The sequence below is a fragment of the Macrobrachium nipponense genome, chromosome 20, assembly GCF_015104395.2.
Source record: "Macrobrachium nipponense isolate FS-2020 chromosome 20, ASM1510439v2, whole genome shotgun sequence".
NCBI classification, from domain to species: domain Eukaryota; kingdom Metazoa; phylum Arthropoda; class Malacostraca; order Decapoda; family Palaemonidae; genus Macrobrachium; species Macrobrachium nipponense.
This window is the reverse complement of record NC_061089.1, coordinates 74802560-74824522: the sequence shown is the minus strand read 5'-3', so window position 1 is coordinate 74824522 and position 21963 is coordinate 74802560. Positions and strand designations below refer to the sequence as shown.

The 21963-nt window shown below is 44.7% G+C and overlaps 1 protein-coding gene across 1 annotated transcript in view; it reads left to right on the top strand.

The window, feature by feature from the left end:
* The window catches only part of LOC135195212 (3'-5' exoribonuclease 1-like), a 156016-nt gene that overhangs the window by 16217 nt on the left and 117836 nt on the right, over positions 1-21963 (top strand). Inside the window, exon 2 of the mRNA XM_064221494.1 lies at positions 19779-20039. Coding sequence (XP_064077564.1) covers positions 19845-20039 — 195 coding nt within the window. The 5' untranslated portion in view covers positions 19779-19844. The remainder of the gene's footprint in view (positions 1-19778; positions 20040-21963) is intronic.

Below are 21963 nucleotides of genomic sequence, written 5' to 3'. Positions count from 1 at the left end.
TTCGTAACTTAGAATCGAAAGTGCTTGCTTTAGAGAGCAATAGTGAAGTGGCTAAGTGCAGTGACAGTGCCCCTTGTGTAGTGGAGGGGTGCGTCAGATCGGCCTTATAACGCCTCTAGGTCTAGACCTCTGTCGAACTCCCAGAACCAAGGGAGAGGGCATGTCGAAAGCCGAAGGAGGGTTACAGGGAACCCCACCGATCTGGCGTGCCTTCGGCAGTTTTTCTGATGAAAATCCCCAGACTGCCAACAGTGCGTGCACATGCACGAATCCTGAAGGATTGCTTCTCGTCCTCCAAGGCGTCCTCCCCGCACAAGGGTTGGAGCTCTCGGAAGGGACTCTCGCCCTCTAAGAAGCTTTATAGAAGAGGACGCTTCACGTCCCTTCTCCCCGTTTATGTGTTTCAGTGAGAAGTAAGAAGGCGAAAGTTGCCTGATCACGTGTACTTCTTTCCACCAAGAAATAGGAAAAAGAAGGCAGTTTCTCTCGCTTGTTTTGACGCCTGTCAGGAGCGTGACGCTTTTCTGCACGCTTATTTGGACGATCGGCTTGAACAGGACGCTCGGATGGACGCACTCACCAGTGGACGCCGAGCGTCCTCGCCAGTGGCCACCGAGCGCGCACCAGGACGCCGAGCGTCCTCGCCAGTGGACGCCGAGCGCGCACCAGGACGCCGAGCGTCCTCGCCAGTGGACGCCGAGCGTCCTCGCCAGTGGACGCCGAGCGCGCAGCACCAGAATGTTTCTGTTGAACTCTTCAAGCTCTTGTTTAAGATTTGAGCCTCAAGAAAGTGAACAGAACTTCGTCTTCGAAACCCAGCAAGACCTCGGGTTTCGTGAATTTCAAGAGGTCTCTGTCAATATTATATTGCTTTTCGCAAAGGTGGATGGAGTTAAGGAAAGCTCAAGGGAAGATCTCGTTTTCTCTACCTCAGTCAAGACTTTGAGATAAGACAGTTACGGGTTATGTAAGGCTCGACGTCCCTGAACGTCAGGATTTTCGGCAACGTTCGTAGGATTCTTGCAAAGGCACTCATCAAAAGGACGCTCTTCAGGAAAGCGCAAGACAGACTTCCTTTGCCATACTGCCAATAAATTTAAAGCTTTTTAGACCATCTGAAAGGGTTTTTCAGATGATAGATTTTGTTAGTTTCTAGTCGAGACTCCATGCGATTGAGCATCGTCGTTCTACCTACCGTAAGCCCAGTCTCTTAACAGGATTCTTGTCCCTTCCTTGTTTGAGACGGGAAGGAATCGAAAAATAAAAGGCTCGACTTCCTGGATTACGTTTTGTCAATTCAGTGACTTTCCCCATTGACAATATACTTTCGTTTTGTCAAGTAAGTGGGTCTCCTCATTGACAAAATATCTCTCTGTACCGTTAATGGGTTAGTTCTCATTGACAAACATCTCATTAACTTGATATTGCGTAAGCGAATAAGGACAAGGTTCGGAAGAGCTCTCCTCCTCATTCGCAGACTCGTACAAGAAATAGACTGGTAGACTACGTCAATGAACGCTTATGTCCAGTATCTTAAGAAGCTTGAGCTGTCTGCTTCGATTCTCTAAGTTTGTTCATGAAACTTGCCTGTCAGATATGTATGTAGCTGTATTTCCGAATTCAGCTATATATATGTCTGCCAGGTAAGTATGAACAAACTTTATTGTGATATAATAAAAATTTTTTGCCTTGCGTTTTTTTTACTACTGGTTGGTTCAAGTCATACACGCTTGCTGTAGTTACCTCTTCGGATGGCAACCGAGAGGTCTATTGTCTACTATTTTAAGGACATTTAATCGTCACTCCCTGCAGCCTTCCAGGAGTTTCCGATTTATCTTTTACCGTTGTATGGTAGTGTTCTGACGACACAAACGCATCTATATATTTAGCGTTTTCTGTTTCGCTTAAACTATACCAGCTTGAGAGTCTCTTTTTGTTCAAAAACAAAATAACGGACCTATTTCTTCGTAGAATAGGGTAGCTGGCAACCCAGACATAAAGTTAAGAGACGACGTTCGTAAGCTGCTGGCTGCTGCTGTGTCTGACTGTCCAAGTTCCAACCGAGCCAGTAACAGATCGTGCGCGGTCATGCACGGTAGGTTACGTCTCTCTCTCCTGCGGGATTGACTGACTAACCGTATCTCTGTGCTGGCGGTTACGTCTCTCCTGCGGGATTGACTGACTAACTGTATCTCTGTCCTACAATCACGGACTTTAGCCTAAGATTGAGGGGATTTCTTACGTGAATGAATAAACGTTGCATTACTTTGCCTTACTATGTTCAACAGAGTTATCTCTTAATCCTTTCGGTGCTCGTTACCGCACGGTATAGAACTACGAGTCTACCGCAACATTGCACTTTTATATGCTCTCCTGCTTAGGCAAAGCGCAGCAGCCTTATGGGGAAGTAAGCATACTCGGGAGGGAATGGATGAGCTGCGGGGGACCATTTCCTTCCTGAAGAAGTTTGTTTCCCGAATAGACTGCAATTCAGACCACAGTTTTTTTACTACCGTACCCGGGAAACTGAAATATTATTCAAGATCAGGAATTATTCTGAACATCTCTCAGTGCGTCATGATAGAAGAAGGTGCCGGACATCTGGATAGTGTTTCAGATGTCCTGGATCTTAATCTGAAAGAAGTAAATGCAATTCGGTCGTCCCTCCAGTCCTCGAAACGAGTTTTTGGAACCAGTGGTCCACATCAACTCTGATATTCCACAGCTCTCATATCTTAAGAAGTATCTTCTCTCGGCGTCCTGCTCGAGTTTACGAAAAAGAGCCTATTATAACAACAGGCGTAGAATGTAACGATCATCTAGAGGTTCGTTACAGGATTGCAAAAGTCCGTACGAATGTCTCGATAGATTACTAACATGCTAGGTATTTTAATTAAGTGGTGTTCTTTTTATGGTTGTCTGAGAGGGTTATTTCCTCTTCAGTATGTGAAGTGTAATGTGTTACGTTAGCTTTGTGTGTGGTTCAGGTGGTCTAACTTATCCTAGCATGAATGCCCCTGGTAAGAGAGGGCTAGGGTTTCCTGTCAACAAATTGGTCAGTCCAGTTGTCAGACCCTTGTGTTAGCTTTCTCAACAAACAGGTCACATCCTAGTTGAGAGCTACTAAGGTTTAGCAGGCTAAGAGGCAGGACCTACGAAGTCAGCTACCTTAGCAGGTAAGGAATTAATTAATAAATAATTTAAAAAATTAGTTAATTTTTGAATTATGACGATATTGCTGTCTGTGACCCACCTCAAATGTGTCAATCAGCTATATATACCTGCCCAGGTAAGTGTCATGCATAAAAATGATATTGTTATGATACAATAAAGTTTTAGTGATACTTACCTGGCAGGTATATATAATTAAATTCCCACCCTCCTCCCCTCAGGAGACAGGGTTCAGAGAAAAATCTGAGGAAAACGGGAATAGTTCCAAGTACCAGCGCACGGGAACGTGGGGGAGATCACCTGAACTACCAGTGGTCTAGCGGTTGCCGAGAGTTTTGAAAATTCTGCAGTGCGAACAGACAAAAGAAGGAATGTTGTTTAAGCAGATTTGCATCTGTCAAACAACAAAGACCTTCACGATCATTGAGGTCTGTGGAATCTCGATTCTAGCTCACCATCTACTTTTTGTCTCGCCTGTTTTCTCGGAGTCAGACACTGTTTGTGCGAGATCAGGCGACATAATAGTAGCCCTGAGTTTCTTATTGACGAAGTCGATGCGGACGACGTTGGGTTGCGTTGATACACCCCCAAGGTTTGCTTAGATTGAATCGCCCAGGCAGTCCAGACACTCATCCTTCAGCTAAGAATAGTGCCTTTTGGTCTTCAGGGTACAGCCTTGCTGTCCTTGATTCGTCTGACTGGTCAACTGGTCGTTCACCTGACTTTAGTACAGACTGTGCATTTCCGGATCGAAGCTTTCAATATGGAACTTAGACGTAGTCTGAAGTTCTTGATGTCAAAGCATTCGAACCTCTCCTGCCTGTTAACTTCTTGTATGTGATCAGGAAGGCCTTCTTCTAACCACCCTAGATACGACAAAGAGGGTTAGTGAGATTTTAAGCCATCGTCAGCAAGTTTTGGCTTTAGAGAACACAAGGAGGTGTGCTCTCTAAGCCTTTCGTTATGGCCTAAGAATGGAAACCCTTTTTGTGTCCTTGGGCCAGGATCTTGGAAGCAAGGATGGCACAAGTTAGTGGGCAGGAGCCAGAGAGAGTCCTGTGCCCTGTCAGGTCTCTCAAGTTTTATCTACTTAAAATCAAGAAAGTCGAAGTCAGTCGGGCAATCTGCAGTGTTCCGAAAAAGACCAGACTTGCCCATATCGAAGTACACCCTGGTTTTATGGTTTTAGGGTTAAGGAGTTCTTTCAAAAAAAAAAAAAAAAAAAAAAAAAAAAAAAAAAAAAAAAGCTCCTTCATTGTGTTTGCACAAAGATTTGAAATCTTTTTATCTGAATGCTCACGAGGTGAGGTGGGGCGCGGCCTCGGAAGCATTTCAACAGAGCATGGCACTCAGCAACATCCTGAGTACCATATTTTAGCGAAGCAACTCTGGGTTCACTTCACACTCCCTGCGAGATGTGAAGATGGTATATGAGATCTGCTGCTCGCTAGGGCCATACGTGTCTGCAGACACAATCTTGGGGGCAAGAAGTACTACTCATCCTATCCTGTAGAAAATGGTTAGGAAGAGCTCTTAATTTAGTTGTGGAGTCGCTGACAACGACGACTTCTTAACTCTGAAGCCTTAGTTAACACACATTAACTTTGGCTAGGTTGGTCAGGTGGTGATATATATAATTATATATATATATTTATTTTACTTCTTAGCCCTCATGGTATGGTCAATATGGTCTAGTCACATTGTGGTCACGCCCCCGTTGACAGATCATCTGGAGTGCACCAGCTTTATAGGTCTCTACCTCGCTGGCAACTCTAGTAAAGCAGAAGCAGACTTGGGTGACAGTAATCACGAAGTCGGCTATGCTAACAGGTGGAACCAAGATGTAAATCATCTGCATGCATTTGTGTCCCAAAATCCTTCTATTCTGTCCCTTCCCACCTCCAACGGTGGGGTTCAACTATATATATATATCTGACAGGTAAGTTCATGAGCAAAATGATATTGTTATGATACAATAAAGTTTGTTTTTTCATACTTACTGGCAGATATTATATATTCAAGTACCCACCCACCTCCCCTCAGGGGACAGTGGAAATAAAAATTATGAATAGAAAATGGGAATGGTTCCTGATACCGCCTCCCAGCGGCGGGAATGGGTACTAAACCACCTGGCCGACCACTGCGTGTGTCGGAAGTTTTTTTAAATTCTGTCGGACTTCAGAAATACAGCTATATATATACCTGCCAGGTAAGTATGCATAAAACTTTATTGTATCATAACAATATCATTTTTGCTACAGGTCTGCTAAAGAAGAGAGCTCTCTATTGTAGCTTTGCGGCGAAAGCAGTTTCTCCCGCTCAGAAAGCGGAGTTATTATTCGCCCCCTTCTCTACGCACCTATTTCCGCAGTCCATGATTAAGGATCTGTAGGTAAACTTGCAAGAAAAAGCAACAAGGGACCTCTTGACTCAATCTTCCAGACGACCTACTCCTCAGGCTTCTACTTCAACAGCTCCAGCACCCAAGAAGAAATTTAAGCCCTTTCGTGGAGCACCTTCCTCTAGAGGTTCTTCGAGAGGAAGGGGGTCCTTCAGAGGTAAGATCTCTTCTATCAAAAGGGAAAAAAATTGACGTTTCTGCCCTTCAGGCACCTGTAGGTGCGAGACTCACCTTATTGCTCAGGCATGGAGGACGATAGGGGCGGACACCTGGACCCTAGATGTGATCGAGAGAGGATACAAGATCCCTTTCCTCTCTGCCCTCCTTTGAGCACGAAGCCGATAGACCTGTCGCCCGCATACCAGTCAGAGAAGCAACAGATATTACTCGACCTTCTAGATCAAATGTTGGAAAAGAAGGCCGTAGAGGAAGTCCTGATGCTGGATTCCCCAGGCTTCTACAACAGGTTATTCCTGGTTCCGAAGCAGTCTGGGGGATGGAGACCTGTCCAAGACGTCAGCAGACTGAATATTATTGTAAAGAAAGAAAAATTCAGGATGGAAACTTCTCAGTCTGTGCTAGGGGCCTTGAGACCAGGGGATTGGATGGTGTCATTGGACCTTCAAGACGCTTATTTCCACGTCCCGATCCATCCCCAATCAAGGAAGTTCCTGAGGTTCGTCTTAAAAGGGCAGGTCTTCCAGTTCAGGGCTCTGTGCTTCGGTCTGAGTACGGCGCCGATGGTTTTTACTTTCCTCATGCGGAATGTGGCGAAATGCTTCACCTATCGAAGATAAGAGTCTCGCTCTACCTGGACGACTGGCTAATCAAGTCGCCTTCGAAGTCAAGGTGCCTGGAGGACCTTCAGACGACATTACAGCTGACGAAGGCCCTGGGCCTTATAGTAAATTACGAGAAGTCCCATCTGATCCCCACGCAGTCCATCGTGTATCTGGGGATTCAGATGGATTCAGCGGCTTTTCAAGCTTTTCCATCAAAGGAACGTCAGCAGAGATGCTTAGAGAAAGTGTTAGCCTTCATAGGGAAGAAACATGCTCGGCGAAGGAATGGATGAGTCTGCTGGGAACCATTTCTTCGTGGAGAAGTTTGTTTCTCTGGGGAGGTTGCACCTCAGGCCACTCCAGTTTTTATGGCAGAAAAACTGGAAAGACAAAAAGAATCTAGACGATCGCTTTGATTATCTCAAAAGCGGTCAAGGATCAACTGAAGTGGTGGCAAGATCCGACCAAACTCTCGGAAGGAATGTCCCTCAAGCTTTTGAGCCCCGACCTAGTGTTGTTCTCAGACGCCTCCATGGTGGGTGGGGCTGGGGAGCAACACTAGGAAAGGAGGAAGTGTCAGGCCTCTGGAGAGGGGAACAGAGGTCCTGGCACATAAACTTAAAAGAATTGGAGGCTATTCCAGTTGGCTCTTCAGTTCTTCGAAGAACGATTGGTGGGCCGAGTTGTCCAGATCAACTCGGACAACACTACGGCTCTCGCTTACATCAAAAAGCAGGGGGGGACACACTCTCGATCACTGTTCATGATAGCGAGAGACATCCTTCTATGGGCGAAAGCTCGAAACATAGTGATCCTGACAAGGTTCATTTCAGGAATTCAAAATGTTCGAGCGGATCTTTTAAGCGTCACATCAGATGCTTCCCACAGAATGGGACCCTACATCTAGAAGTTTGTCAAGAGCTATGGAAGTTGTGGGGACGGCCGCTAGTCGACCTCTTCGCAACATCGAAAACGAAGAGGCTTCCGATTTATTGCTCTCCAGTTCTCGATCCGGAAGCAATAGCGGTAGATGCCATCCTATGGGACTGGACGGGGATGGATGTGTACGCCTTTCCCCCGTTCAAACTCTTAGGAGAGGTAACAAGGAAGTTTGCGGCGTCGCCAGGAGCGAGAATGACTCTGATCGCCCCCTTTTGGCCCTCAAGCGATTGGTTCACGGAGGTCATGTCTCTTCTGGTAGACTTCCCCGAGAACCCTGCCAGAGAGAGTCGATCTTCTCAAACAGCCCCACTTCGAGAGGTACCACGGAAAACCTCTCCACTCTGAGTCTGACTGCGTTCAGACTATCAAAAAGTTGGCCAGAGCGAGAGGTTTTTCAAGATCAGTGGCAGAGGCTATTGCCAGTGCGAGAAGAGCTTCCTCTCGAGCAGTTTATCAGTCGAAGTGGGCTGTCTTCTGGAGATGGTGTAGGAAGAAAGGTATTTCCTTCTCCACGACCTCTGTGAACCAAATCGCTGAGTTTCTCCTGCATTTGAGAAATGTGGACAAACTAGCAGTGCCCACAATAAAAGGATACAAGAGTATGCTGTCAGCTGTCTTCCGCCACAGAGGATTAGACCTGACAAATGATAAAGATCTTCACGATCTTTTGAGATCGTTTGAGACAACCAAAGTACTACAACCGAAGGTTCCATCATGGAACCTTGATGTAGTTCTAAGGTTCTTGATGTCGGCTCCCTTTGAACCTCTGCAAGCTGGCCTTCATTGAGAGACCACTACTAGAAAGGCCAAATTTTCCCTAACTGGTTCGTGCCACGGCAAAAGAGGGTTAGTGAAATTCATGCAATTAGTAAAGATGTGGGTTTCAGAGGACACAGTGCAGTGTGCTCCTTGGATCCTTAATTTCTTAGCGAAGAATGAGAACCCATCTAACCCCTGGCCAAAACCTTTGAAAATCAAGGGGTTAACAGAGTTCATCGGACAAGAGCCAGAGAGAGTCCTGTGCCCTGTCAGGGCTCTCAAATTTTACATGCAAAAGACCAAAGATTGTCGGGTCCTTCTGAGAACTCATGGTGTTCTGTTAAGAGACCCGACTTTCCTATGTCGAAGAATGCACTGGCATTCTTTTTACGAAGCACCATCAGGGAGGCCCATGCGTCCTGCTCGGATGGTGATATGAAGCTTTTGAAAATAAAAGCCCATGAAGTGAGAGCTGTTGCGACTTCAATGGCATTTCGAAAGAATATGGCACTTAATGATATCATTAGCGCTACTTTTTGGCGAAGCAAAACTCTGTGTTTGCTTCACATTACCTGCGGGATGTGAAGATGGCATATGAGAAACTGCGAGTCGCTAGGACCATACATATCCGCAGAAATGGTGTTGGGGGCAGGGAGCAGCACAAATACTATCCTATAGAAAGGGTAGGGTGTGCTTTTTAATTTTGGTGTTGGTTTATGGTTGAAGGGTTGGTTGCTTGAGGCGCTTTCCCTTTCTTTAGCCTAGAAGTTATGGGACTAACTTCGATAGGTTAGGTCAGGTGGTGGTTTTTAGCTTCGTTGCCCTCACAGTATGGTCAATATGGTCTAGTCACATTGTGGTCACGCCCCCGTTGACAGATCATCTAGAGCGCACCAACTACACAGGTCACTACCTTGTTGGCAACTCTAGTAAAGCAAAAGCAGACTTCGGTGACAGTAATCAAGAGTCAGCTATGCTAACAGGTAAGAAATCAAGATGTCAATCATCTGCACTTGAGGTGTTTCCTAAATCCTTCTATTCTGTCCCCTTCCCACCTCCAATGGTGGGATTCAGCTATAATATATCTGACAGGTAAGTTTCATGAACAAAATGTTATTGTTATGATACAATAAAGTTTGTTCATACTTACCTGGCAGATATATATAATTAAGTACCCCACCACCTACCCTCCAGGGGACAGTGGTATGAAAAATCTGAATAGAAAATGGGAATAATTCCTGATATCCGCCTCCCAGTGGCGGGAATGGGTACTAACCACCTGGCCGCCCACTGCGTGTGCCGGGAGTTTTATTTGAAATTCTGTCGGACGTCGGAGAATACAGCTATATATATATCTGCCAGGTAAGTATGAACAAACTTTATTGTATCATAACAATAACATTTTTGAGTGCCTAACTCGAATGATATACCCCTCACTAATTTTCCTAGTTTCAGTCACAATGGAAGATGCAGCAGCTCTGGCCTTGCCTTTCACATGCTTCAGGTAACCAATACTTGTGTAGGAAGCTTTGCAGTTGTGATGGTTCAAATTATTGAATTCTGATGAAGAAAATCACTTTTAATTTCAGCAAGTCTTTCATTTACACTGTCCTGGCACTTCTCTGCAGCCTCAAAAATAGCTTTCATTCCAACAAGTGTTGGGTTTTGAACTATTGGAATCTCCTTTGACACTGGATCGAGGGACGTGATCATATATTGCACATTTCTTTGCATCTTTTACTCCTCTTCTTGCAGGGCCCAGCATTGGCATCCATATTTCCTTTTCTCATCGAAGGGAATCAGCAGGTGCCCAACACGGCAACAGCAGTATCACTATGTTTGAAAAGAAAAAATGAAATAATTAAACTCACCATGGGTTGCAACTTTAACCATAACAAATGCACCTATAGCGCTCATTTCTAGGTATAAATAAATGCTAAATATACCAGAGAAAAAAAGCCATATGGAATGCCAGAGTTACTACCTCTGGATCGATCACCCTCATAGGGTGTCGGTATAGCATCAGGGGTGAGTGGAAGCCACTATCACAGATACTTTGCCAATTAGGTCTCTCCTCTCTCAAAATCCCCCGCCAGAGAGGTGCTGTTACAACGGCTACCTTCCGCTCGTCACTACTACCTCTGCCAAGAACCCTCATTCCTTTCATAGCACTCGCAACGCAAACCGCTTTATTTTTCGCTTGTGATTACAGGCAGTCCCCGGGTTACGACGGGGTTCCGTTCTTGAGACGCGTCGTAAGCCGAAAATCGTCGTAAGCCGGAACGACGCTTGGAAATATGTCTTAAACTAATAAAAAGTTATAAAAACCTTACTTGTAATCCTTTGGTTACACTACATGTTGTTTCCTGTAGTTTTATGTACAACCTGGAGTTGTTTTCATAAAAGAATGCTGGTTCTTGAAGGTAAAAACTATTGTAATCCTCTGGTGACACTACATTCTTGAAGTTTTATGTACAACCTGGAGTGATTTTGCAAAATCTTGAGGGCTACAAGAACAGCTGATTACTATTTACGTATCATATAGACTAATTAAAGTAAATGTATCTTTAAATAGGCTTATATATTAGTATCAACAAAACATTTCCTGCCATGAGTCAGAGGCCGTTTAATGAAACGAACACTTCTCTGTCCTATCTGTTCAGAAAATAAACGTTACGTCAATCCCCGAGACCATTGTTGCCAAGCGTCTCTCTCTCTCTCTCTCTCCTCTCTCTCTCTCTGATCAAATTACATTGGAAACTTGACATACGATTGCCCTAATATACGAATGTTTTGAGATATAACAGAAAATTTGCGAAAATACAAGTCTTTGATATACAAACGAAATCTTTGAGATACGATTTTGCGATGAGTGTTAGTTGTATAGGCGACCGATAAATGGCGTTCAGTCTGTTTGTTTGTTGGTGCTGCATGTTAACACGTCGTTGTTTAGTTCGTTGTATTTGCGCCTATTTTTCGTGTTATTTTGTCTATTTTATTATTAACCATGGGTCTCAAAGCTAAAGACAAAGCAGGTGATAAGAAAAAACCCAAGAGAAAATGATTCGATGGAAGCAAAACATGAAATTATAGCAAAGCATGAACGTGGCGTTCGTATCGTCGATTTGGCAAACGAGTATGGTCGAAATCCTTCTACAATATCCACGATCATCAAGCAGAAGGAAGCTATAAAAACCCCCGAGACCATTGTTGCCAAAGCGTTCTTCTCTCTCTCTCTCTCTCTTCTCTCTCTCTCTCGTCCTCTCTCTCCTCTCTCTCTCTCTCTCTCTCTCTCTCTCTCTCTCTCTGATCAAATTACTGGATAATGTCTCTCTTTGGATACTTGGAATTTGCGTTGTAATCTAACCAGAAACTTCGTTTTGTTATTATTACTGGAAACAAGCAATGATTTTTTCATTATTTGCGCTTTTTGGACGTTATATGTAAACTAGTTATGTATTCATTCGCTCGGAAAACTAGTTCCGCATATGAGGCGTCACTAAAAAACATAGAAAAATACAACATAAAAAGTGTCGAAAATCATCATAATCTCAAATTTTGTTGTAATCTAACCAGAAAACTTATTTTTATTAATACTGTGCTAAACTATAAAGGATTTTTATCATAGTATGCGTTTTTAAAAGCGTCGTTAACTCGGAGCGTCGGAAGCGTCAGCGTCGTAACCTCGGAACAAGCGTCGTAACCCAGGACGGATTTTTCCATTGAATATTTAAGAAAAAGCGTCGTAACCTCGGAACGTCGTAAGCCGGAACCGTCGTAACCCGGGGACCGCCTGTATTTTGCTATATTTTTTATCATAATGTCTTCTGATCTTCAAGAAGCATCTTCATCTAAGTTGAGTATATTATTTGTTGACTTTGAACGAAGTTAGACAACAGTTTGCCCTTATTTGAGAAGTTTATAGTTTAGGTGTTTGTATGTTGTGTATGTGGAGGAAGCCCTCATCCAGGGAGGCGCCATGTTTACATCAAAGTACCGCGTTACTCAGTCTTCTCAACTTTTTTATTTTGACGCATATCTTATTTTCACCACTATTGCACATCACAGTAAGCGTTACTGTTGTCGTGAAATTTTACCATTTTGCTCCTGATGTGTACCGATAGGCTTATGTATCACTGTTGGAGCCATTACATTTTTTGGCCTTAATTAGAGGGTTTCCCTCGTTAGTCATCATCCTTCATGAGAGATTTGGTTCCCTCACGAGAGTGCTGTTTTATTTTTCAATCTACTTCATGCAAGAGTAGTGTGTTCGAGGCGGGCTAGGCTAGCTAGCCTAGTACTACGCCAGTTATTATTTTTGGAGGTAAAGGAAAGCCCTCATCCATCTGCTATGCTCATGCATGTTGTGTATGTGGTATTATTTGTATTATCTTATTATAATATTATATTGATATGCTAATTTTATTTTGATGAGGTTAGTTTGGATGTCTTACACAAATATTACCAACCCTAGCCTACCTGACCAGATCGAGGCCTAGGTTTTGTTGGGTAGGCTAGGCGTTTGAGAGTGCTACTTGCTACCCATAGTTGGTACTAGTCCTGGCTTACCTGACTAGACCAACATATTGGTTTTGGAGGGTGATCCATCACTAGAGAGTTCCTCTCTTGTTACGTAAATGTAGGTGCTAGGCCTGTCTTACCTGACCAGGTCAATATGTTCGATTTTGGAGGGTTAGGTTAGGCTCTAGAGTGTCCTCTTTCGTGACGTACTAGTAGGCGTTATCCTAGCCTACCTGACCAGATTGGTGTATCCGATTGTGGAGGGTTAGGCTAGGCTCGTAGATGGGCTTGCCTTTATTCGTCGGTACTTCCAATAATTCCTTATTAATAAATTTTGTAAGTATAGCCTTGGCCGTTACCTCCTTTAGGGTGTCAGTTGGCATGTCGCCTTCTGCCCCTTTAGTAGTAGGCTACTTCACGGCTTTTCGGAGGGTGGTAATCACCTGACCGGTTGCTGTTGCCAGGCGATTACTAGTCTTCCTTTCTCCTCCGGGCTCTTCCTTCCGTTCCGGACCCGTTCCGGCGGTGCTTCGTTAGCTCGCTGACCAAGTATCCTACCGGTGAACAGCAGCTGTAGCATCGAGCATTGTTCCGGGGGATTAGTCAGAGGAGGTTAAGGATTAGTAGAATATGTATTCTCTGTTGGTATGTCTCCGGGCCTGTGTTTATTCCGGTGAGGTGTGGTCTACCATCACATGCGCCAGAATTTCATACGTACCGCTGTTCCCGCCGCTCTGTTTTCCGTATTTCTCTGTTGTTATCGCTGCTTTCCCCACTCCGGTGGGGGCAGAACTAGGCTAGTCAATGCGTTTCCAATTCACTTGGAATTGCTATCCTACTCCGGTGTGATCAGACTCAGGCTTAGGTTTTACCTTGTTTCCCTGTTCTGTTCGTATCAGGCCAACTCCGCCGGTCATAGCTATTGCAATACCGAGATTATGGATTCCGGAGTAGGCGGAGACAATCAGAGCTTTTATGTTATATAAAATTATAATAGTTGATGTTTACCTTTAGCGAGTTTTAGTAGAACTAGTCTAATTGTAAACATACCGCCGGAATTAACTCCGGCGGAACTATTAGAAGATACTCATGTACCAATTTTAACTTACAGATGGTACGCTGTCAGGAGTTGGGTTGCACAGCCATCCTCCAACAACCGTGTGGACATGAGGTCTGTCGATCTCATGCCAGTTATGCTGTGGAGGTCGATAACCTCTTGGTATGGCACCCGGACGGCTGTGAAGTTTGCTACTCCTTGTTTGAGTATGTGACTGATGAGTCGGTAGGTACCATCCTCACCTTGGTAATGATCTCTATTTTTATGATATATCCTTACATATATATTTGCAAATATGGCACGTTCCGCCACTGGGGGATCTGATTTTGTCCTCTCTTACAGACTCCTCAGGCACTCAAAACCTCCTCATTGGCGACCCTAAGGGTCTGGGTTGGAGGTTTTGGTAGGAACGTCGCTGCCGGATGCCCTTATGTACCGTCGGAGGAGCTTTGTTCGTTACTGTACCCGAACGCGAGGACTTCTTCGGCAGTAGCTAGGGAAGTGGCAGCCCCTATTATTGCCAAAATACAAATGGAGACCCAGGCCCCTCCAGAAGACCAAGAAGCCTTGTGCGAGGAGGTGGCGGAAGAGGTAGCGGCCATCAGTATCCGTCGACCCGCAGGAAGAAGGTAGGGAAGTAAGTGAGGCAGGTAGTTTTAGATCTAGATCTGCTAAAAAGAAATCACTTTCTTTCAGCCCAACTCCGTCTTCTTCCTCTTCTTTTCAGGCCTTCTCAAAGTCCATGAACCTTGGGGACAGGTCTGGTTCCGTGATCGCCAAGGTGAAAGCCCTGAAAAAGAAGACTGCCTAGGAACTACCGACGACCAACTAAACCTACTCCGGTGGAGTTCTGCCAGGTCGTCATTGGCTCCCACGCCTATGGCTTCCTCGGCTAAAGCTACTCCCCCGCCTAAGGGGTCGAGAGCTAAGGTATCTAAAGCCAGACCTACGAAGTCCGGCTTCGATCCTGATGCCTTCGCTGATCTTCTAATGGAGAAGATGGGCAATATCGTGGACTCAAGGTTTCAGTCGATGTCTTCTCAGCTCGCTTCGAGCTTGGAGACATCGGGTCAGTCCATCCTGTCTCTGGCTCAGAGACTACAAGTCCAGGAGAGTTTGCTGGCCGGACTTACACAGTCCGGAGGCACACAGCAGTCCTTCGTTGTGCCGGACGCTTCTAAGCTTCTGCCATTCGAGAACAGCAACCCATGGCGGTTGGCTCTGCATGCTCCCTTTCGGATGGCATGCTGATGATTGAAGGCTGTGGAACCTGTCCCGTGGAAGATTACGAGTTCTTCCCGGCGGACCTCCAGTTTCCCTTCCCAGGCTTTGCTCAGTTAGCTGAGGAAGCATTAGTCAGGGTAGACAGGGTCCCAAAGGAAACTGTAATTTATCCTAGGGACCAGGCACAGTCGGCATGGGTCCGCACCCTTTCAGCTGATGCCTCAGCTTCGAGAGACAGAGCCTACCTCTGCTCTTTCCTGGAGATCTAGAGTGCTGGGTGGGCGCTCCAGAAACGTTCACAGTGGGCAAACTCGATCCGGAGTGTGCTTCCACTCAGTTTAGTGAACGACTACCCAGAATCCCGGAGGCCATGGTAAAGGCAGAATTTGAGTCTAAGTGTAGACTGAGTAGGTCGATCAACTCTATTACTACATCGGAGTTGGAGTTGACGGCTTCTGTCTACTCTGAGGAACCTCTATTCCGGGTTCTAACAAAGTCACTTCTACAGACTTTTCAGTGTGACCTTAATGACTTTGTGGTTGCTAGGCGGAACTGCAGGAAGCATGTCTTTGCCGATGCTTCCATTAGACACGAGCCTAATAAGCTCAAAGCAGCAATCTGGGGACCTAACCTCTTTCCTGAAGACATAGTTAACAGCGTCATCAGTGAGGCTGCTAGGGCTAATCAGAACCTTCGTGTCCGCTGGGGTCTTCCCTCCAAAAGGAAGTTCTATGAGACCTCCGGACCGCAGCCCAAAGGTAGGAAGAGGGTCAGGAAGTATCAGCCCTTCCAGGCCCCTCAGACACAGACGGTGATTCAGGCAGTTCCCGTCTCCCAGATTGGTCAACCTTCGACATCTAAGGCACGACCACAACAACAATTGGTGTTGCTGCAGAGTCAGCCTACTCAACAGTCCTCAAGTTCAGCTACTTTCGTGACGTTTCCGGCCTTCAACGCTTTGTTTGAAGCGCAAGGGGCATTTCGAGGCTATATAACCGACATGCAAGGGGAAGCAGAGCAAGAGGTGCTTACCGGCACAGAGCTGGTTCCAGAGCTCCCTCCAGAGGCAGAGGTTCCAGAGGAGGCAGAGGAAGTAAGACATCATCCAATCTATGAGCCTCTCCAGGTAGGTGGGAGACTGTACCTCTTCCGGGAACATTGGACCTTCAGTCCGTGGGCCCACAGTATTGTATCAAAAGGTCTGGGGTGGAGATGGATAAAAGGGCCTCCTCCATTAGTCAGATTCCACCAAATTCCGGACACAGAGAAACAAAGAGTGATTCTGGACTTGTCCCGTCTCAACTCATACATTCAATGCGACAAGTTCCGCATGCTAACCGTCTCGCAGGTGCGGACCTTACTTCCCCGTGGGGTCGTCACCACCTCTCTCGATCTTACAGACACTTATTATCACGTCCTGATAGCTAGAAACTTTGCTCCCTACCTAGGCTTCAAACTAGGAAGACAGGCTTACTCGTTCAGAGTCATGCATTGGGCTCAATATTAGCGCCCAGAATATTCACCAAACTAGGAGAGACAGTAGTTCAGGAACTAAGAGCTCAGGGGGTTACGCTAGTAGCTTACCTAGACGACTGGCTCATTTGGGCACCCAACGACAAGGAATGTCGCAGTGCAACAGCCAAAGTAATAAAATTTCTAGAGTATCTGGGATTCCAGATAAACAAGAAAAAGTCCCGTCTCATTCCGGCATCTCGCTTTCAATGGTTAGGAATTCATTGGAATCTAACCGCACACAAACTATCTCTTCCGCCAATCAAGTGCAAAGAGATAGCGAAAGCTATGAGACAATTTCTCAAGAACAGACGGGCTTCTCGTCGTACCCAAGAAAGTGTCTTAGGTTCACTTCAGTTTGCTTCGATAACAGATCTTTTGTTGAAAGCCAGACTGAAGGACATCAATCGGGTATGGCGGAGAAGAGCCAACAGCAGACTCAGAGACAAAATCTTGATTCTGCTGATACTAAGGAAAAGACTTCGTCCATGGACGACAGTCAAGAGTCTTTCCAAGTCGGTACCGCTCCAATTTCCCCCGCTGTCTCAAGTAGTCCACACGGACGCCTCTCTGAGCGGATGGGGGGCTATTCTCATTACAAGAAGGTTCAAGGAACGTGGTCGACAGTATTCCGCCAGTTCCATATCAACATCCTAGAAGCAATGGCCATTTTCCTGACCCTGAAACGACTAGCTCCGGCCAGGAATATTCATATCAGACTAGTCTTGGACAGTGCAGTTCACTGCCTAAACAGAGGAGGCTCCAAGTCGAGCCACATAAATCACATGATGATAGCAATCTTCTCGTTGGCAATGAAACATCATTGGCACCTGTCAGCCACTCACGCGGCAGGAGTACGAAATGTCATTGCGGACTCACTGTCCAGAACAACTCCGCTGGAGTCGGAGTGGTCCTTGGACGCAAAGTCATTCAATGGGATTTGCCTACAAATTCCGGGCCTTCAGGTAGACCTGTTCGCCACGGAGTCCAACCACAAACTTCCGTGTTATGTGGCTCCCAATTTGGATCTTCTGGCTCACGCCAATAAACCTCTTGATGAAAATTCTACACAAACTCAGATCTTTCAAAGGACAGATAGCACTGGTAGCACCCAACTGGCCGAAGAGCAATTGGTTTCCTCTTCTACTAGAGTTGAAACTCCATCCCAGACGGATTCCCAACCCAAAGCTGACTCAGGTGGTACAAACTCGGACTGTGTCAGCTTCCTCAAGAATTCTGAATGCCCTAACTTTATGGACTTCATGAAGTTTGCAGCACAAAAGGATGCTAATATTGACCCCGCTAAACACACTGTTCGTGGAGTTAGACAAAAGAGAATCGACACTCCGGCAGTATGATTCGGCAGTGAGGAAGTTAGCCATCTTTCTAAAAGAATCAGATGTTCAGACGATGACTACGAATCTGACAATTTAATTTTTTAGAACTCTGTTCAAAAAAGGCCTAGCTGCTAGTACCATTACTACAACTAAATCTGCCTTGAGGAAGATATTTCAGTTTGGCTTTAATATTCATTTAACAGATTCGTACTTCTCGTCTATCCCTAGAGCATGTGCTCGTCTGAGACTGGCAGACCGTCCTCACATAGTCTCCTGGTTTTTAAATGACGTACTCAGGTTGGCTTCAGATACTGATAATGAATCATGCTCATATATAACCCTTTCAGGAAAACATTATTTTTAATGAGTCTGGCCTCAGGTGCCAGAATATCTGAACTGTCGGCTCTCTCTACAGAACCAAATCATATTGATTTCCTCTCGTCAGGAGAAGTTCTGCTCTCTCCAGATCGGAAATTCTTAGCAAAGAATGAAGACCCACAGAACAGATGGTCTCCGTGGAAGATTGTCCTTCTTCCACAGGACCCATCATTATGTCCTATTATTAACATTAAAATCTTATCTGGGCAGAACTTCTATAAAGTCTTCAGGTCCTCTTTTTATTAAAGAGAATGGTGGAACCATTTCCTTGAAGGCCATCAGACAACAAATTCTTTATTTTATTAAACAAGCCAATCCGGATTCAGTTCCTCATGTCCATATCCGAGCAGTGGCTACCTCCGTTAATTACTTTCATCATATGAACTTCGATGATCTTAAAAAATATGTATACGGGTTGGAAATCTTCGACAGTATTTAAACGCCACTATCTGAAGTCTATAGAGGCTCTTAAATATTCGGCATTGGCTGCAGGGAACATTGTCTCCCCTGTTACAGCCTAGTTATGTAATTGTAAATTTGTATATCATTATTATCATTGTTTGTGCTATTAATTACCTTTTGGTACTCCCTCTCACCTACCTGCCTCGCTTGTAATCCCTTGCCTTTTGCCTTTTTGTTCCGGACTGATTGCTTTATCAACGCACTCCTGTACTTGTACATAGTTCATTAATTTGTTTGTTTTTATGTTCATTATCTGTTGTATTTTTCCTGGTGATGGTATGGACTTGGTCATATTAGATGTTATTTACCAATTTTACCATATTAGATGTTATTTATCCTTAACTTGGATTATTAAAACAATAATTATAAGGAATTTTTATTTTACCTTTCATATAAAGTTTTTTGTTTACATTCTATTTCCAAGCTTGAATGGCCAATTCTCTGTTACTATTTCACTGGGCGACACAGGTCGAGCCCAGAAAAGGGATTTTGACAAACGAAAAATCTATTTCTGGGGGAAGACCTGTGTCCTCCAGTGAACCCATCCCTCTCTTTTTCATTTCCCCACCATTTAGCTGGCCCAAGCTTGGGAGCATATTTCAGGAATGGCGTTCTTGGCAGAGGCAGTAGTAGTAGCGAGCGGAAGGTAGTCGTTGTAACGGCACCTCTGCAGAGGGGGATTTTGAGAGAGGAGAGATCTATTTGGTAAAGTATCTGTGATAGTGGCTTCCACTCGCCTCTGATGCTATACTGACACCCTTTGAGGGTGAGCGAGCCAGAGGTAGTAACTCTGGCATTCCATATGGCTTTTTCTCTGGTATATTTAGCACTTATTTATACCTAGAAATGAGTGCTATAGGAACATTTCACTGGGCGACACAGGTCTTCCCCCAGAAATAGATTTTTCCTTTGTCAAAATCCCTTTATTGTAATACTTGAACACCTGAATGATTTTCACCCTCCTCCTTTTCTCAATTAGTTGTGAATTGTGAATGACGCAATTGAAGGGTAGGCTGATGGCGGCCGGTACATACGGCAGTGTTGCCAACTGTTCACAGGTAACTCAGTAGACAGTCTGCCTACAGTGTTAGTAACATTATCAGTTAATTACCCAATTGATGGGTAAGTTTTGTGAGGATGTAGTTTGGGTTGGTCAGTGACCAGGGCTAATTCAGGTGTTCAGGTGTGTATTACAATATTAGTTTTATTATGAAAGCATTTTTCTCTTTCAGGTTGATGTGCATGTCATAGGCTACAGCACAGTGCGTTGAAAAGACTAGAAACTGAAGTTAAAAAGAATGGCAAGCCAGTTAGAGGACATACCAGCATCAGTAAATGGTCATGTTGATCTTGGTACTACTGAAGCTCTTAAATCACTCAATCTGGGTACTGATGGACATGGCCATAGTGACAGTGCTGGTGAGAACCATGAAGAAAACAATCAAATAGGAGACTTTTTGTGTGAAAATCCTTATGAGACCTTGGCATTTTTGGTGAGTGAAATTATATCAAGCCCCCTTCTATATATATATTAGGTTAGCCATTACTACAGTTGAGACTTTAAATTTGTTCCTACACAATATAGTTGACTCAATGATTATCACATATTATAACAGTATACAAGAGAATATCTTATCACTATCCATGTTTCATTTCTTATCACCATAAAAATATTTAAAATACAAATTTCATTATGTTATTCTCGAGCTAAGATAGTCAACAGTACTCTCGTCCTAAGCTGCTCTCTCAAGCTATTCAAGTTACTCTCGTCCTAAGCTGCTCTCTCTCTCTCTCTCTCTCTCTCTCTCTCTCTCTCTCTCTCTCTCTCTCTCTCTCTCTCTCTCAATGAGATATGAATTACTGTATCATAATATCATAAACTATTATGTACAAAGTTAATAATAATAATAATTCCATTAATAAATTAGTTTCTTTTAGCAACTAAATTGTTTTCCAAAATAATTCTTTCAGTAATAAACGTCCATCAGCTGATTCTAAACGTAAACAAAAGACAAAAATAGATTTTGTTCATGAAACTTACCTGTCAGATATATATATAGCTGTATTTTTCCGAATCCGACAGAAATTTAAACACTTACGACACACGCAGTGGGAGTCAGGTGGTTAGTACCCATTCCCGCCGCTGGGAGGCGGGTATCAGGAATCATTCCCATTTTCTATTCATAATTTTTCTGTCGCCGGTGCTGAAAACACCTGTTTTCAGTACCTCCGTCTTAGGATTTTGGAAACTTCATTGCCGCTAAGTATCCTAATTGTCTTTTGAATTATTTACTTGGATTTGTGGCTAGGCATACGCTATCTTAAATTGATTTGAATTTGATTCATTTTTGCATAAAATATCTGAATCTAGTTAGGCTAGTTTCAGACGGGGTTGTCTGCAAAGATAGGGTGTGGCTACCGAAAGCTTCGGTAGATTCGCACTTGGTATGTACGAGGGGTATGGGTCTTGCTTCTTTGTTGAGATTTGTCATGTAAGGAGTGTGAGACTTTGTCTATTCCGTAAGGAAGACGTATGATTCGTATGTACGCAATTAATCAGTAAACATGTCTAATTCCGTAAGGAAGACGTATGATTCGTATGTACGCAATTAATCAGTAACAAAAGTCAGGGTAGTGAACCTGCTAACCTTCCTGTAGACTTTATTTTGCATAACCCTGTAGTATGGCCTACGGGCTATGTATATGTCTAAGAGAGGTGCTCGCTCTCCTTCATTGCTGTGAAGTGCTACTTCTGTAATTGTTACTCCTAACCCTGCAGTGTTGCCTTCGGGCCCTAAGCAGTGTCTGTAGAGAAATTGCCCTTTCTCTGATACTCTTTCGATTCGTAACTTAGAATCGAAAGTGCTTGCTTTAGAGAGTAAAAGTGAAGTGCAGAAGTGCAGTGATACCCCTTGTGTAGTGGAGGGTGCGTCAGATCGGCCCTCGTTTCGCCTCTAGGCCGGGACCTCTGCTTGACTCCCAGAACCAGGGAGAAAGCATGTCGGAAAGCCGAAGGAGGGTTACGAGGAACCCCCACCGATCTGGCGTGCCTCGCAGTTTCCTGAATGAAAATCCCAGACTGCCTAAGTGCGTGCACGTGCACGAATCCTGAAGGATTGCTTCTCGTCCTCCGAAGCGTCCTCCCCGCGCAGGGGGTTGGAGAGCTTTCGGATGGACTCGCGCCCTCTAAATAGAAGCTTTATAGAAGAGGACGCTTCACGTCCTCTCTCTCTCTCTCTCTCGTTATGCGTTTCAGTGAGAAGTAAGAAGGCGAACGTCGCCTGAACTCGTGTCCGTCTTTCCACCGAGAAATACGTAAAAGAAGTCATAGTAGCAGTAAGCTTTTGAGAGCGGACGCCCAAGCCAGGGGCGCGCGGGTGCACGCCAAGCGCGCGCCAGTGGACGCCGAGCGTGCGC